Source organism: Natator depressus, chromosome 3 (assembly GCF_965152275.1).
Source record: "Natator depressus isolate rNatDep1 chromosome 3, rNatDep2.hap1, whole genome shotgun sequence".
In the NCBI taxonomy this organism is placed as follows: domain Eukaryota; kingdom Metazoa; phylum Chordata; order Testudines; family Cheloniidae; genus Natator; species Natator depressus.
This window is the reverse complement of record NC_134236.1, coordinates 204,702,561-204,721,581: the sequence shown is the minus strand read 5'-3', so window position 1 is coordinate 204,721,581 and position 19,021 is coordinate 204,702,561. Positions and strand designations below refer to the sequence as shown.

Genomic DNA, 19,021 nt, shown 5'->3' with positions numbered 1-19,021 from the left:
TCCATGTATAATTTGTATTTGCAATCACTGCAGTTTTACTTGCAATTCTTTTTGCACATGTAGGTGGCCAGTTAGACAGCTTGCTGGCTCTCTGTGTTTGTTTATTGCAAATGCATGTATAAGTATGAGTGTCTGCCCCCCCCCCCCCCCCGTTGTTGTTTGTTTGTTATTTGTAAGTGGTAGGACAAAACTTGTGCTTGAAGTATTGGGAACTGTTTTCTTGAAAATACTAATTTTTCTTCAGCTCCCTTTCATAAAGGGAAATGGAAAGAGACTTTAAATATCCACTTTTGAACATTAATAGTTCAGTATAAATGTAATGTTAAATATTTTATAGAAAATAATGTGACAGTTCTGTTATTGCTACATTAATAGTAGATTTTTTTCATGGTAACTTTTGTTTGGGGAAAATACTGGCTTCATATTTCTGGTGTTTGTAAGTTACATTGTCTTGCCTTGTACTTTTTCTTAATTTTTCAGATATTGTCGAAGGAAGTGACCTGAAGCAATTTTTTGAGATCAACTATTCTCAAATTTATTTTATCTTCTATGAAAATTTCGTAACACTGGAAAATAGCTTGAAACAAAAAGGTAATCTGTCCTGTCCTACAGTTTTGCCAGGATTTTTTCATATACCTGCAGGTGTTCTTAATCAGTTTTAAAAGCATTCCAATAAACACACACTCTAATTGGTATTTCTTCCATACCTTGCTGTATTCATAATCCTTTCATAGTTCCATACATTATAATATTTTATGTACCCTTAGCATCAATACTGTTTACATTTTAAGTTTTCAGGTACTTAAGCTTCATTTTGTAAACTCAAGCCAGAAAAAGTAACTTGTTAAAGTAACTCTTGAGCATTCCCTTCAACTTCTGATTTTTTTTTCTAAGAATTTGGATTTATAAATCTTAAACAAAGGAAAGCTGCTAGAACGATCAATAGAAGCTGTTATAGGTACATGCAAAAATCATGACCTGGAACAAAGCATTTCAAAAACACTTGTAGGTATGGGGATATTGCTGGTTTAACTACTACTAATTTAAAATCCATTGATCATTATGTGGTTGACTTTCCACTTAGCAATGAACAATTCTACCCATATCTACAAATCAGAGGTTTTTTTGAAACTGCACTGAAACTATGAATTAAAGGTGGAAAATAAGATCTGTAAAGAATGAAGAAAATATATTTGCAATATGCCCTAACATTATTTCTAAAATACGCTTCATATGATACCGATTGCTGACAAGGAGTTTTCAGAACCCCCCATAACTTTTCAGCTCAAATCCACAAAGAGACTTAAATGTTGCAATTCCTAACTTTTAGATGCCTAGAAAATCACTGAACAAAAATGGGATCCACAAAGTCTGAATTGGGCAGCTAGACTCCCTGTACAATGAATAGGAGGAGATAGGCACCTAAGAATGGGATCCAAAAAAGCCAGCCTACTAGGTGGGGAACTGCCTAAGCTACCTAATGGGAAATGCCAACGAGGAAGGTGTCGTAAGTCCCTCCAACAGAGTTTGGTGCTGAAGTCTGGGCTGCAGGGAGATTCCTATCTCTGCTTGAGATCCACAGCCATGAACCCTCTCCTCAAGTAAGATGGCTTCAGCTTTGGAAAATGACTGGGGGTTGGGAGGGAGGAGGAGGAGCCAGAGGCAGCAGGGGCCTCCTTTATAATCTTTAACCCAGTGTTTTAAGGTAGTTACCTGGGATGTAGGAGAAGTTGATTCAATTTCTCCCTCTAATGAGGAGAAGGGATTTGAACAGAAGTTCTCCAGCTCTCACATGATATTTGTCTGCTTCAAACAAGGGAAATGAGTCCTTGCCCAACAGGGGTGTGAAATTAACAGAAAATGATTAACACTAGTTGGTAGAAGAGGTGAGACTAGGCCTTATGGTCGCCTGGCTCCCATCACAGTGGGTCTTTCTATAGGCCAAAAGATATTTTGATGGATGACGTTGTTTTTGCTTGTCTTGCTTGGAGCTCTAGCTCTGTGTGTGTATTGTATGCATATGGCGCAGAAGGTTCAGCAGGACCCTGAACACTTGAAGTGCAGTTGGAACATTCAGAAAATTGGTGGCAATTTTTCAACTTCTACGGCACAAGTGGAAATGGCAGTTTGCTACTGTTTATAGCATAGATGTGGTTTGCACACAAAGTTGCACCATGTCAACTAAAGTTGAGATTTGTAAAGCAATTTAGTTAAATCCGTGAAAAATGCTGTGTGGACACTTATGAGCCAGTCTTAAGTTGACTTAAATCTGTTTTGTTTGCGTTGGTAAATTTACAAGCACCAGCTAATCTAATATAACTGGTTTTAAACTGATAAGTGTGTTCAGATAGGTTTTTGAATTTGCACTGATTTAACTAAATCCATTTAAAAACCAATTTAAGTTAGTACAACTTGTGTGTAGAAAAAGCCTTTTCAGGGAAGGAAAGGATTAACTAGTCTTCAAATGGCTTATTTAAAAAACACATTTTAAAAAATATATGTTTAAATATATTCTCTTTATTAACTGAAAGCTATTTAAACACTGTAATGATGCATTTAATATAGATTATGCCTTGGCACAAAAATTAAGCATTGTATATACACCAAATGTTTATATATATTGTTGCGGAATAATTTAAGTCCCAGATCCTGTAAATACGCTTGTGCTCAGTTTTAATCGTATGAATAGTTCCTTTGACTTCAGTTAACATGAAGGTTCTTTGGTGGAACTATGCATGTGCTTTAAGTTAAGCAAGAAGATATGAGTTTGCAGGATTGGGGCCTTAGATGTTATATATTGATAACTGCTAATATACTGCAATATGGGGATATACCTTTCTGTACTGGCTCAAAGCCTTTCAGTTCACTTAAATAAAAAAATCATTCTGTTCCTTTTTATGTTTTCTTGCGATTATAGAACAACAAACCACGTTATTTTGATATGAAATACTGTTTTCTGTATTGCAGGGAATAAATCACAAAGGGAGGAGCTGGACTCCATTCTGTTTCTTTTTGAAGTAAGTTATCTTATTACACTGTTTACTCCACAGTGAGACCTACAAATATTATTCTTCACTACTTCATTCCTTGCGTAGCCATTTACACCTGTACAGAGTAAATTTAATATGCACAAATCAAAATAGTGGTATTGTTTTATTCCCATTTTGCGCAAGTGTCAGTGACCATATAAGATTCAGGCCCTGTATTTAATAATACTTCTTTTTTTTAAAATAAATTTGCAGAAATAAACTCTGTATTATGATACATGAATAACCATGAGCTTGAGTAATATCCAGACCTAAGAAATTCAAAATGAAAATAAAAGCTATTTCATCTTGCAACATTATATGGAGCCTAGTTGTAGACTCCTCTGGCCTTTAATCACTATTATACATTGTATTAGTCCGTTTCTTCCAATCAGAATAAAGGAATTTTTAAAATCGCTTGACTTCAGCCTTTTAGGCTTTCTGATGAATGCTAATGAAAAATATAACTAAAAATCACATTTAAATTATTTTAGACCATAAATATTGTAGAAATATAAAACACACAATCTGGAGATAAATATTCTGTATGTTAATTTGTGGTGTTGGGGGTACTATGTCTAATAGTGTTGCCTCTGCCAGTGCCTTGAATGAGATGACATTTATGGTATAAAAGTGATACATTATTTCTAAAGATATTATAAATCCTTTAACTTTCTGCAGTTAAGAATTCCCTACGTACTCTTTTCATCTATGCTTTTTCAAAGCACTGAACACCCCTTATGTTGCGGTATCTACGTCAGACCAGGAGAAAAATTAAATTTAACCTGCCAATCAAAACTTATCATTTTTTCAAAGTGAATAAGAATGCTTCAGCACATTAAGGGGTTGAGGGTTTGCTTGCTGGTAGCAAGGTATGATTTATAATTAGAGATGAAATAGCTCAAAACAAATTGGAATAACTTTGTAAGTTATCCCTTCAATTTGAATCATGTTTCCTGTGTATGTTTCTGTCTTGTTGACCCACTAACAAATGTTTTCCTGCCCATATTGATGAAATGGAAGCTGAAATGAAAATTATGGGGAGCACAGACTTGACTGCTGAATGTCTCCACTAGGCTTTAGGAAAGTATTCAGCAGCAGAATAAGTCTTACCGTGCATTTTAAAATTTCTTTCTCCATTTCCTTCCAAGCATGCATTACTCCATAATTCACCATTCAGTTCCTGCTTCACTAAAGTTCTGCGAGTGCATCATTCTAGGATTTCAGATACCCAAAGATTCTTCATAGCTCATGATGTCCAGTGTTAGAGTGACATGCTCTTAGAACTTCTTAGAACTTTCACAGAGGGAAGAAAATGAAAAGCAAAAAGGCAAGTTAAAACATACACTTGAGCTAAAGGCGCCCTTCAGCCTAGCTAGTGGAATTTTTTAACACAAATCTGTGTGCAGTCTTACTCTTAAGTTTGTGTTTGAAAACAAAAAATATTGCTACACATTTCTAAAGCTCCCACATGTCTCTGGCCTTGTATATAGTAGAAAAACTTACATGCTCAGTAATATTTGTTTCCCTTTACTCCAATTGAAAGGTGTAAAACATCCACATACAAGTGATTCAGTTCTAAGGAACATTTCACACACACTGTTTCTGGGGGTTAACAAACTACTGATTTTGTTATTCCTGCCTCAAATGTTTGTGTCAGTGTGGACAGAGGAGCTGTCTTTCCATAGCTGCCTCAGTTGGCAAACCACCTTTGGTTCACCACCAAAGAATCTCCTCTCTGCCACCCACATTATCTTCCCCATTTCCCCTCCAGAAATGCCCTCAACCTCTACAAGTTCCTCCTGCTCATGTCCTCAGTTGGTGAAACAATTCTGATGTACCCGATAAGAGCAATGTTGCAGAGAAAGATGAGGGCTTCCCCTGATTAATGCTTATTGGCCACCACACTGCATCTTCTATCCCTTTATCTTCACTATGTCCCTTTATCTTCACTAGTGCCCCCCTATTTTGGTCCTTAGCTAGCAAACCAGCTGTGGTTCATTGGCTGGTGGGGCCATTGGCAGAGGTATGTCATTTCCCTTAGAGAAGTAGGGGTGGGGAGAGGTCCAAGACGGTCCCACTCCCCATTTCTGTCCCTCACAGGGTCTGGGGAAGGTGCCTAGAGAAAGATCTAACAAATAACTGGATCCTGACACCCCTCTGAGGTGAAGATAAGTACTCAAAAGGCATTTGAAATGAAACGGTTTAAGGCAATGCCAATGTGGGTGTCCAGGAGAAAGATAACTGATCAGCATGCCTAATGTCGAGGGACTGAATTGTTTGTCTCTCTCAATTGGTGCAGAAAATGACTAATTACAAACAGTTCAGTTCTCCAGTGCAGACAAAACATCAATAACAACTGGATCTAAGTTTTGCACTTCACAGAAAAAAGGAATGGTTTTCAAACAGTCGTGCAAACTCAAGCTGAGATGTAAAAGCCAACGTGTCTGTCAGTCTTGCACATCACCTTCTGAAATAGAGACTCTGTGTTGGAACTTAGCTAACAGATTTAATGACTATGTGCAAACCACCAAAGAACAGAGTACACTTGTTGGGAGTTTATATTGATTCTACAGTGCTAACGAGTTTAAACATTTTAAATATATATCTTCTCAGCTGAAGAAAACAGATATCATTTGGAATTCACACAGGGATCAGATATTTTTTTCTTTTAACTAAAAAATATATTTTTTTAAATAGTTGTAATTATGTCCAGAAACAAAAAACTAGCATGCTGGGATTGTCCCTAGGGTAGACAAGGCAATTTGTATTTTAACATGTCATTTAACACATCTTTTTTTTTAACACATTTAACACAGCTTAAGGGAGTGAAGGCAAGTGAGGAAAAATCATGTGAGGGGAACTACATTGCTGAAGGAAGGGGGGAAATGGGGAAATTGATATTCATTTGAAAGTGCTTGTGTGAATTTGATAAGGATGTCTGGTCTACGATATACTTATTGTTTGTATCACAGTAGCACTTAGGAGCTCCAATCATGGCCCAGAACCCCATTGTGGTACAAACACATAACGGAAGAATGTGTTAAGGCTGTCAAGATCCATGGAGACCAATGAGGGAGGAAGAAGTTTTGAGGCTTTGGTTGGGTGCAAATTACTTTGGCATGCAAAAAGTCAGTTTTAACGACTGACTGTAAACAGCATGAAACAATAGCTTTGAGATGTGGATTATTCTTCTTCTCAATTCCTGGGATATGAATAAGATCCTGCAGCTAGCATGGATTAAACACATTCTCAAATAACTCTACTAAGTTCACCTTTTTCCTGGACTTCAGGTGGAGAGACAACATACACTGCATATTCACTTCAAGGAAGTGAAAAGAGGCTAAATATACCAGTATAAAGTACTCCGATGCACATGCTGAATTCTTTACAAAATCATGGGACGCCCATAACTTCATTTGAATGTAGGTTGTCACAGGAGAAATTGGGATGACCCCACTTTGTTCTGGAATTAAAAATCAAATCAGTCTCCACTTCTGACCAAGAAATGTCTACCAGCTGTTTGACCTGCCTGGATTTATTTTTTGCTGGAACTATGGTTAGCTATATATGCCTTATTCAGAAATCCTGTTTGTAATTCAGGCCCGTATTCGTGAATGCAGGCACTACAATGGCTCAGCTACAGCAGTGCAGCTGTACCACTGTGGTAACATAGTGTAGATGCCTCCTATGGGAATGGAAGGTGGTTTTCTGTTGGCCTACCCATGTCTATCCCAGGGGTTAGGTTGGCATAATTATGGTGCTCCGGGGTGTGAATATTTTCACACCTGGGAGTGCCGTAGCTATGTCAACCTAACTTTTAAGTATAGACTAGGCGTAAATTTTAACAATTGTAGATCCTGAGCCAGTCAGGTGGACCCACTGAGGATGTCTGTTTGAACTTGAATTTTGAGTTAGCGGCTACAGAATCTGCTTCCATTAACAACCTCCCCCAGTTCTCATAACCTAAAAGATGGTCCCTCCACTTCTTAAGTATTTAACAGGGTGCTAGCCTGCCACCCTCTGAAGATCTGCGGCTTTGAGTGAAAGTTAAAAATGGAAAAACATGCACAGACTTCCAGCAGTTAAACTGATATGCAATTATTTCCCTTGGAACTAAAGCTATCCAAACAGTATTAAAACTAAACTCCCAGCCCTGAAAAATATTTAAAATTGTCCAGCTAGGTTAGAGGGTGAGCGCACTGTGCAACATGGAGTTGGAGAAGCTACTGATGCAGTCCTGAATCTTCACTCCTTAGATCAAGCAGCTCGAAAAGAGACGGCAAGAAATGTCTTGACTTAGTGAAGAAATAATATGAGAATAAAGAGTTTCTGAAAATTTTGGAATAAAGGAAACCTCCTCTGCTGGTGGAAAGCTTTAAGATGCACTGAATTTAAAGCAGAAATAGTTATTGATGGAGCTCTGAGACTGGTTTCTCTCTCACCCCAAAAACTGGAAGTTGTCCTAGAGTTGTAATTATTAAGATGCACTACTAACAGCTGAGAGACTCCTGTGATTCATAGGAGATGTAAGAGCAAAAAGAACTTTTTTTTCTGAGGGCATTAAATCAAAGTCTTTGAAGACTTCACTGAAAGTTTGAGTCAGGAAAGCAACAGAAGAATTAAGGCAAAGAGAACAAAAATGTAAATGGGATTTTCCCTGTAAACTCATTTTACCTATCGCAGCAAGATTTTCAGTGTGTGAAAACTAAAAGGAGAAAAGGTGCTTCCTTCTCTGGGACTGCCTGAGAAGACAGAGCAAAAATACAAGGAAATGATTCTGAGAAGAATTGAGAGGACTGACAGTGGCAGACTGCAGAATGCTTGAAGACAAAAGTAGGGTCAGGATTCAGCCTTGCAGGCAGCAGTGAGAGATGGATTAACTACATTGGTGGGAAAAACTCCTTTTGTCTATGTAGGAAGCAGAAGACTTCACTTCTATCCAGTATTTAAATTAAGAACATCAGCCATACTGGGTCAGCCAATGGTCCATCTATCCCAGTATCGTGTCTTCCAACAGTGGCCAATGCTGGATGCTTCAGAGGGCATGAACAGAGCAATTATCAAGTGATCCATCCCTTGTCATCCACTCGCAGCTTCTGACAGAAGTTTAAGGACACCCAGACCATGGAGTTGCATCCCTGACCATCTTGGCCAATAACTGTTGATGGATCTATCCTTCATTAGTTTATCTAATTCTTTTTTGAATGCGGTTATACTTCTGGCCTTCATAACATCCCCTGGCAAAGAGTTCCACAGGTTGAATGTGCGTTGTGTGAAGTAGTACTTCCTTCTGTTTGTTTTAAACCTGCTGCTTATTAATTTCATCAGGTGCCCCCTGGTTTTTATGTTATGTAAAGGAGTAAATAACACTTTCTTATTCACTTTCTCCATATCATTCATGATTTTAGAGACTTCTATCGTATCCCCCCCTTAATCGTCTCTTATCCAAGCTGAACTGTCCCAGTCTTTTTAATGTCTCCTCATAGGCAAGCTGTTCCATCCCCCAATCATTTTTGTTGCCCTTCTCAGTATCTTTTCCAATTCTAATGCATCTTTTTTGAGATGTGGCAACCAGAACGGCACGCAGTATTTAAGGTGTGGGCTTACCATGGCTTTATTTAGTGGTATTACTGATATTTTCTGTCTTATTATCTACCCCTTTTCTAATGGTTCGTAACATTTAGTTTTTTTGACTTCTGCTGCACACTGAGCGGATGTTTTCAGAGAACTATCCACAATGACTCCAAGATCTTTTTCTTGAATGGTAACAGCTAATTTAGACCCCATCATTTTGTATGTATATCTGGAATTATTTCCAATATGCATTACTCTGTATTTGTCAACACTGAATTTCATCTGCCATTTTGTTACCCTGTTTTGTGAGATCCCTTTGTAGCTCTTTGCAATCTGCTTTGGACTTCACTCTCTTGAGTAATTTTATATCATCTGCAAATTTTGCCACCTCACTGTTTACCCCTTTGTTCAGATAATTGATGAATATGTTGAACAGGGCTGGCCCCAGTGCAGATACTTGGGTGACATTGCTATTTACCTCTCTCCGTTCTGAAACTGACCGTTTATTGCTACTCTTTGTTTCCTGTCTTTTAACCAGTTACTGATCCAGGAGAGGACTTTCCCTCCTATCCTGTGACAGAGGCTCTTAAGCAAAGCAAGTAGTCATGGGATAGGAGGGAAGGCTTGCTTAAGCAAAGTAAATTCTATTAATGTTGGCTGTTTCTGAGGGGTAATATGAATGCTTAAAAATGCGTAAGTCAAGGCACTAATAGCGGGGATGTGTGTCCTGACAACAACAGATGGAGTCCTCCTCTTCCATGTCAATATGAAACCTCAAGAAGTGTTTACATTTACTAGACTGGTAATAAGAGCTGTTTAGCCTGTACTCATTTTTTTTTAATTGGGGCAGCCATTTTGATAGCAGTACTTGATCTTGATACAAAAAAAAATACAAGAGGTTGAGAGAGATCTGGGTGTGTGACTGTGTTAAATGCAGGGCTGAACTGTTGGTATGTCTAGATCTGTTTTGCTTACAACCAATGGAGAGCCTTGTTCTTCGCATATCAGCAAACCCGCAATCAGCACTTGGTCTGTGGTCCCTGCCTTTTGCACTGGGCGTGGCAGAGAGATTAACCAAATAATTAAATTAAGACCATCCTAGTTTAAGCAAAAATTAAGAGGAATGGAACTGTAATGGATAAGATTATTTAAGGGATAATTTTAATTTGATTAGAGCGGCTGCTTAAGTGCATTTGGATGGGAGGAAACGTCGCTACTGGAGTGCATGAGTCTCAACTGTATGAGCAGAAAGTGAAAGTGATCTTAGTGTACTCCAGAAGCCATATCACACAGTATAATCCTAATCTGCCCATGAAGTCCCAGATAGCAATGACTGCCTAAAATTAGGTTTCTAAATCCATTTGTAGCTACCTAAAGAGGCGGCCAGATTTTCAAAAGTGCTGAGCATATAGCAGCTGTAATTGATTTCCCTGTTAGTGTTGCTAAAAAAGCAATTTTGAGACTGCAGTGTCTTTCTTTGATGTTAGTCCAGAAGTGAATTTTTGTCTTCAGCTGGGAACTACTTCTCCAGTGCTGACTTTATACTCAAAATGGCATTAGTAATGGGGATTATTTTCTAGAACCAGGAAGAAAAGAAGACTCTTCAATACAAAAATTTAAAATTAAATTTTAATTAAGGTTGTTCTTAACTCCTGCGTACTGATCTTCCTTCTTACAGAGCAAGGATCAGTGAAACACTCCATCTTTTGTCTTACATGCATCTATATTTTAATTGCCAATAAACTAGGATTATAAACAATTACAAAAACACTTGGTCATCTTAATGGGTGTCTGTAATCTGAAAAAAAATTATGAAATGAGAGTTTGGGCAATCTGGAATTTTCAGTCTCTTATCTTTTGACTTGTATATTCCAGAATTTTGTGGTGTTTTTTCCTAACTTGCAACACTTCATTTTCAACCTGTAATCTGAAAATCAAGCTACCTTTTCTGCTATTTATGTTAACACTAATAAAAGAATCTGCAGTAGGAATTTAGCTATTAAGTTTATACATGAGGCAGAACAGAGTCATGTTAGGTATTGTATAGCTATTTTAGCTCTTCAATGGCAACAGCAGAAAAATATTCCCCTCCCCCACCCCCGAAGAGTAAGAGGAAGGCACTGTGGACTGAGCAAGGCATCAGAAGGTAGTTGCTCCCGAGTTTTAATCTCGAATCTATATTAATTTACGCTGTAGTCTTGGAAAAGTAATTGTGTCTATTTTTCCACTCAAGAAACAGAGCTAATACCCAGCTAGTGTATGTTAGTATTTCATGTTTTCTACATTAATTTTAAAAATGCAAGGCACTGTATGGGTGACTAATACTAAAAAAAAAAATACTTAGGACAAAAATACTGTGTAAAATAGAAAAATATTGCACAGTAACTTTTATGAACATAACAGAATTATGTCCCGATTCAGCAAATTGCTTATGCATGTGTTTAAATCTCATGGTTGTGTTTTGCTGAATAAAATGCATTAAAAGCCTTACATTTACTTAATTTTAAACATGTGCTTATGTACTTTACTGAAACAAGGCTTTAAAGGCTTGAAAGAGAACCAAAAACTTTGAAAGCTAATAGAAATCAAAGGATATTGGTGGATAAGACTTACTGAGATGTTTACCATTCAGGAATATGTATTGTATAGTTATCAACAACATGAGGAAGAGGAAATTCACAGATAAGATATTTCCATAAAACTAGGAGTGACCTGCTCTATAATGGTCATCTGTTGGAAATAAGATGACAACCCATTTTACTAGTAAGTTTATCACTCATTATCTCTGTTACACAGTTAGTAAAGTAACACACAAAGGAGAATGGTCCTTTGGAAGGAGCTCTTAACTCATAGACCAAAGGATACCTCAATGTGAATATAGGACAGAGAAAACAGTGTAAATGCCAATAAATTAAACATTCATACCTCAAGCCATAGGAGATGAAATTAATTGGTTGTTTAGTTTACCATATGTAATCCTATTTCAGCAGGAGCCAAGCTTTTCCCAATATTTTCTTCTAATTAGGTAAGTAGTTAATTAGTTAGGATTAAAACATCCTCAATACAGGTGCTGAGGGCTAACTGAGTTTAAGAATCAATAAACCTATTTAGGAAGGGGATTTACATAATTTTTTTTTACTTTTTCCAATATATTTTGGTGGTATTTACTACTGTTTTAGAGTGACACCTAGTGTTTGTTTAAAACAAAAGAAAGTAACTCCCTTCTCCACAAATAGTTTGAAAGCATAAAACCTTTTTAGTTCCAAATAGAGAAGGCTGCTTCTGCTTTAATTTGGAATACTTGTCTGCACATCAGCTTTAGTGTTTATATACCTAATATCTAATTAAAACTAATATAGAAATGGATATGAAACAATCAGAAGGGGGAAAGACTATTAAATTAAAAGGCAATAGCATCAGACATCAATACTTGTTCACAATGACTATCTTGGAAAGTTGTTATGACTAAACAAAAAATGTAAGGTTTTAAACCTCAGCTCTCTGGAATCTTCTGTAAAATGATTTTGGCCTCAGTCCAGTTCCCAGTGGTTCTGTATCAATTACCATCACAACTGAAATAATTAGCACCCTTATTCACAGTCTTACCATGGAGCTTAAAGACTGGATAAATGTGAAGACTGAATTTCCCTCTCTTCCTCGATGGTCACTCCATGTTGAAGTAACAGAATATTTTCGGGACGCTCATACGTTGTCTGTGCTGTAATTTTCTGTGACTAGAGAAGGCATTACTCATTAAGGCTGAATTCGGTCATGATGCACCTTTTGTGAGCACTATATTTACATAAATGTAACCTTACATAACATATAGTAATCTGTGGCATTCACTGCCAGAGTAGGTAATTGAGACAACTGGATTTTGAGAGAACTTGATTTCTCTTATAGCCATTCATACTTGGGAGCCTCTGATATCTTACCTCAGACAACAGCCAATATCTAATGCTTCAGACAAAGAAAAGAAAATCCCCTTCCACTTCCTTAGTGCTGCTAGACAATTGTACTGTGCTGTATGTGGCATAGCTTGGAGATAGTTTTCTTCAAAATCCCTGCAGTTACTTGTTTTTAAACACAAAAGCATAGTTTCCTAACTTTCATAAGTGCCAACTCTTTCAGGAAGACAAAAGATTATAAGAATTATATTGCAGAAAGATCTAGTTTTTATGCTGGTTTTTCCATGAGGGTATATATTTTTCCTTTTCAAAGAGCCTAATGAATAAAAATATTTGAACTTACACAAACCCATACTATGCAGTACTACTTGTTTCAGTCTAGAACTAATTATTGCTCTTTAGAAATATGTCTAGATATAAAATCTTAAAGGCCCATATTTTCAGAAAGGCAAGGATACGAATGTATGGTACACACATGCCATTCTGATGGGTGTGGTTTAAGAATCTGAATGGAATAGGTATATACACTTTTATGTCCTAAATTTATTTGTGCCGTTGTGAACAAATTCACTTGTGTGTGCACATACTCAAGTTGTGCATACAGTCATAGTAGGAACTTAATGGAACATAAGTCACCCACATCCTTTTTTGGAAAATGTAGTGTAAATAATATACAGCAAACAAGATAATTAAACAAATGTTAAGATGTCTGTGTGACCCAAGGACCTCTTGATGCCAACTGGCAGAGGGCACAGGTATACATAAGAGTCTGATCTCTACCTTCTGCTCTGCCAAAGAATGTCCGGTAAGGTCTCTAATGAAAGCCTGTGTCACCTCATTGTCAGATGTATATACGGAAAATATGTAGTTATAAATTTATACTAAAAATTATGTTCTCTAGCACTGTGAGTTAAGGCAAGTCATAGAAAGATGATGCATATGCCCTTGGCAGGCAGAGGGGAAATGATGCTTACCTCACTGTAGCTGGTCATGTCCAAATTAAGTATTATATGGTTCACAATGGATGCCCATTTACAGTCTGAGCTAAATGCTAATCAGGAGATTGCAGGGCCTGGAGGGAAAACCAAAAACAGGGGTTATCCTGTTAAGAAGTAAGATAATGACCTTTTGAAATTATATCTGGAGTGCAGATGAATCGCCAGGGATTCCGTCCGCTAAGGACAGGCAGCCAGTGGGCTTGATCTTATAGGAAGGGGGTCTCAGCCAAACTGCTTAAAATTCCTGGGAAAAGGTCTTTCGGGGTAAGCTATCTTGTAGGAAATAGGGGAATGCATGTGGGTTAAGTTTAAGCTCGAGAGAATGTTATAATTTTGTTTTATATGTAACCATTTGTTTCCAATATCACTTGAATCTCTGTTCTTTGATAATAAATTTATTCAGGTTTTCACTATATGTATCTCTAAGTGCTATGTGTTGAGTAGAGTGATCCTGAGTTGAATTTTATAAGCTGGTGTGTACCGTTCCTTTGGGAATAGTGAGTCTGAGAGTTCTGACCGTGTTCATCGGAACAAGGGTTGGGTGCTCCAGAAGGATGCTAATAGACATGAGGGTTGGTGTGTGCATAGGCGCCGGCTTGCTCCAGGCCCCCCGGGTGCTCAAACCCCTACCTGTGCCCCCTTCTTCCCGCTCCACCCCAGGCCCTGCCCCCATTCCACCCCTTCTCCCAACTCCTCACCTCCACCCCACCTCTTCCCACCCAGTTCCACCCCTCCCCCGAGCGTGCTCCGTCCCCACTTCTTCCCCTCCCTCCCAGAGCCTCCTGCATGCCGCAAAACAGCTGATCGTGGCGGGCGGGAGGCACTAGGAGGCAGGGGAAGGAGTTGATTGGTGGGGTTGTCGGTGGGCGGGAGGTGTTGGGAGGAGGGGGGGTTACTGGCTGCAGGTGGGTGCTGAGCACGCACTAATTTTTTTCCATGGGTGCTCCAGGGCTAGAGCACGCATGGAGTCGGCACCTACGGGTGCGTGACTCTTGCTGCAGAGTGAGTGAGGCCTGGAAGGTAGTGCTTGTGTTGCTTGAGGCTGGTGGTTTTAGGGCACTGATCCATAGCAGGTCCAGTGAAGACTTCCTCACACTAAGGGAAGGTGATTGCAAGGTGTCTCACAACCCTGGATACACCTGAGAAGCGTCAGCCAATCAGGCAAATACTCACTGAGACTGTATATTTAAGGTGAGACCAATAACCCCAAAGACCAACACTCTTCAAGAGAATGTGTGTTCCTTTCAGTGCTACATAACTAGCATAAATATATTTTAAAATTATACAATTTTCAGCCATCTATGGACTATGGCGAGACTGTCATGAATGTTACATCATCTCACCATATGTAAAAATCTCAGTGCAGTACTACTTCATACATAATACAGTATGTTAGCAATATTTTGTTTTAAACAGCTTGACTCAAACCTAAATAGTCAACTGTAGCATTGACAAACCATTTATTTTTATTCCCATAAAAATGGGGCCAGAGTAAGACTTCCAGTCTTCTATGTTCTCTTGTTCAGCCATATCTTATTCTGGGAGCCTCTGAAACTCTTTCTGCTTCTCCTATATATGTATGAGAGCTTACTCTGGCATATGGGATGTGAACGTTTGCCAGGTTGGTAGGTCTTCAGTCTGTTGTTGGTCCTCGCAAGTTAAGCAGTTTTTATTTTTAAGAATGGAATTGTTTACCATCACACCCTTTCTCACCTCGCTATATCTCCGACCTTTAGCGGGAGTTCCTCAGTTCATGAGTGTTGATTCTCTCTTACGTAGGGGAAAGGGCGTTCCGTACCTTCTAAGGCTCTGTCTACCATGACTGTGGTTCATTCAGACATATCTGCCCAAGTGTGCCCTTAAAATATTCTGATAGGTTTCTGTTGTAAGATTTGCAGTATGCTGTTTATGTTCCACTTCTAAAATATTAATTTTAAGGTGCTTCTTTGGAGCATGAAGGAGTCAGTTGCATGGTTGGGCACACATTCCACTTGTTTTCAAGTACTTATAAATGTTTGCCTGTGATGTAATTAAGAGAGTATCCTGCAATCTAGATTGAGCTGCTGCTGGCATCCTAACTTCAGTGGCCTCTCACTGCTTCAACCAAGCTCCTAAGTCTGTGAATAATAGCTTACATCCTAATTTGCTATGGGCCTTACCATTGGAATCCTTTAATTCTAAAGGTCCAAATCTTTGCTTACAGGTACCAGCAAAATTGCAGCACTCACACATAGCCAAGTAGAAGAGCTTCCCTGGATCTCTGTTGGCTCAGGGCAGATCCATTCACCAGCTGAATAATAAGACTTCCCTGTAATGTGAGAGTTTGCATCAAACATTTGTTGCTTTCTGGATATGTAACCCATGACTGATACCATCTCCATTTCACTGGCATACACCTTTTCTTTCCCTATTTAGTCAACAAGAATACACTCACTCCCTGGCTTTTTTTAGTAAGGCACTCAGCACAGTGTGTTTCAGTCCACCTGCAGTTATAGCTGTATAGGTTAAGACAATTATGAGGATCATTTCTCTTGCTTAAAGGTATAAGCTGGAAACCTACTGGGGTCAGGAAGGAATTTTGTCCCCTTCCACATGGATAGCTGCTTTATGGAGTTATTTTTACCCTTAAAAGCACTGGGTAGTGGACATTACTGGGTGCAGGTTTCCAATCCTATATTGCTAAATAAAGTTGTGAAAATAGAAGCATTATATCTTCATATTCCCCCCCCCCCCCCGAAACTGCATTATTAATCGAGACTGTGAATCTGCTAAAAAATGATGCATTCACCCTAATAATCTGAGATGTAGGATTCTTTCTACACATACAAAATGAAAACCGAGTTTAAAAACAAAAGTGTTTCTTTCAAAAAGCAGCATCCTGTATAAACTAAGGTTGAAACTTCACATTATTCCTAGTCATGCAGTAAGCCCAGAAGAAAAAGAACTATGGATAATCAGTTAAAAGAACTGACAGATACCCTGATGTGTTGATCAGTAGTAATACCTAATTTCTATTTCAAGTGTGCTATAATGGATTACCATATAGATGCAGCAAAGCACAAAGCATTAAATAGATCTGTGTGTTTTTTGGAAAAAGTAATATTATTTCACACTTTGGGATTTCTTAAAATATTTCGTATTACTTTACTGTGAAATTACAAGCAAGATGTCAATAGCCAGTTTGGAATTCACAGCAGTTTAACTAAGAATCGAGGTTGGAGTGGAAGAAAATGTCGTTTGGTTTTCACAGTAAAGGCTGTATACATTTCTTATAACTGTGTGGGAGAGGAGAGAGTGAAAAATGGGTTCTCAGGAATACAAATATGGGTGGTTGTCTGGCTGATTGTGAGTTCACCTCCCTAATGTTAATATGTAAAGTAACACATTTATCTTGGGACCCAGTAATACATAGGCACAAGAAGCACTAATAACACAAGCGTTTCAGTCTTAACTTTGAATTAGATTGTGTTTTTCACCTCATTTAGCAGTTCAGATACTTTGTGAACCATTTTCTATGCACCAGGAGCAAAGTGTGCTAAGTTAACTTGGATTACTTATATCCATTCTCTTAATAACTTGCACAGTTTTAAAGTGGTTTAGCTGTGACATGATTGACCTCAGATAATTACATAGATTGGAAGACCCCTTCAGCTAAGTGTTCAGGATTGGACTATGCAGATGATTCACTGATCTGATCACTGTTATCCTATTTAATATTTTTCTCCAAATGCATAATTTTTCATCTCTGATTTTGAACTGCTGAGAGCAGTGGAGGAGAAGGGGAAGTGATGTGGGTCAGATGTGTCCTAAATTTAGTTTTATCACAAGGTTTCAGACATGAAGGCTATTCTGAGCCAGGACCACTTTGCGTTCTTTCCTTCCCACCCATTTTACTTCTCCCTAGCTGATGACTGTGACTAAAAAGGCTGTTCTAATGCAAGGATCTACCAAAAGCCCTACCTCTACCAAATAATGCATTTTCCAGGGAAAAACAAAAAGGTGTATTTTTTTTTCATGTTACCTGTCCCATGCAACTGAGAACCTGAATTTTCTCTTCACAATGTGTATTACAGACTCCTCTGTACCATTTCTAATCAGTGTTGGCTCTAGACACACCCTGAAATTCATTGGCACCTGGGTTATCACCTGGTGGTAAAGTCAACCCCAGCCTGTTTTCAAGTGAAACAGTTGTTTTGTTTGATATTGTTTGGACCACAAGCTACATACTGTCTGTTCAACCTTGATTGTCACCGGGGTTTTGTTTATTTTTGAGGCTAGATCCTCTGGACTTGGATCATAGGTCTAAGGTCTTGTCTACAATGGCACTTTAGTGCGCTGCCACTTTCTCGCTCACACACCCCTGAGCACTGCAAGTTTCAGTGCTGTAAAATGCCAGTGTAGACAGTGCACGAGCACTGTTAGCTATTCCTCTTGTGGAGGTGGTTTTTTTTTTTTATAGCGCTGTGAGAGCTCTCTCCCAGCGCTATGCCGTGACTACCCAGCAATGTTAAAGTGCTGCTGCGGCCAGCGCTTTAACATTGCTAGCGAAGACATGCCCTACGAGACTAGTCTCGGCCCCTGTGGCTACCAGCAGCTTCAAGCAACTGTTGGATTCCAAGAAATCTCAACCTCTGTCGGGGTCGGACTCAGCTACTGTAGCTCCCTCAGTCAAGCCTCTAAGGCTACAGATGCCCAAACTGAGGGGCATGTGGTCAGATCCCACTGCCCTGGTTCCAAAAGAGAGGTCAAAAGAGGTGCCCATACTTTGTGCCTCCTAGCTATCCAACCCTGACAGAACCCTTGTGGCTGCAGGACAGGGGCTGGTTCTGACTTCCACTTCTGGATCCAGGAAAATGGAATAGCTCAGTGTGTCAGATTCTGGGCCACCAGAGCCTTTGGTTGTGGTGCCAAGAAAAAGAGGCATAGAGACAAAACAGCTCGTGTTACCAGTGCTGGTTCCTGTGCATCAGAACTGTCGGATCTGCCTGATTCCGACAAGACTGCTATGGTTCTGAAGCAGAGCTCTGTTCCGTCTTTGGTAGTAAGGGATATGGATCTGTGTCTATCTTTGGATCTGATGTTGGCTCCTGGGTCAGTCCTGGCTACATCCTCGTTTCCAGAGAGCTCTGTCACTGTGACAGCCCAGGTTCACCTGCCAGCTCTAGTTGCTTCTTCAATTCCGAGTGGGGGAAACTGGTTCCCCAGTTCCAAGTCGTCCAGATCGTCTTGCTCATTCCCTGTTAAGCAGAGGAGGCCAGAAGATGCTGTGGGTCTTCATCTGGCTCACACTTTCCTTCCTCCTCCTAAGACCCTGCAGGGTCTCCGCAAAGAGCTGAATCTCTATTCTTCCCTTTGAATCCATTGTTACCACGATTGTATTCTATATCAGATCTGGACCTGGATCCTTACCAGGAGGAAGATAAAAGAAGAATACAGAGACCTGTAGTTTTCTTTGTGCCACTCTATGGTTGTCCTTCGGCAGGCATATTCCTGAACCCTAGTTGCTGGGGCC

General features: G+C 39.1%; 1 protein-coding gene across 4 annotated transcripts in view; it reads left to right on the top strand.

Annotated features, from left to right (window-relative positions):
* The window catches only part of RALGAPA2 (Ral GTPase activating protein catalytic subunit alpha 2), a 297,122-nt gene that overhangs the window by 15,942 nt on the left and 262,159 nt on the right, over window positions 1–19,021 (top strand). For all 4 annotated transcript variants that reach the window (XM_074949738.1, XM_074949737.1, XM_074949736.1 and 1 more), the window contains exons 2-3: window positions 481–591; window positions 2,968–3,017. In XM_074949738.1, coding sequence (XP_074805839.1) covers window positions 481–591; window positions 2,968–3,017 — 161 coding nt within the window. The remainder of the gene's footprint in view (window positions 1–480; window positions 592–2,967; window positions 3,018–19,021) is intronic.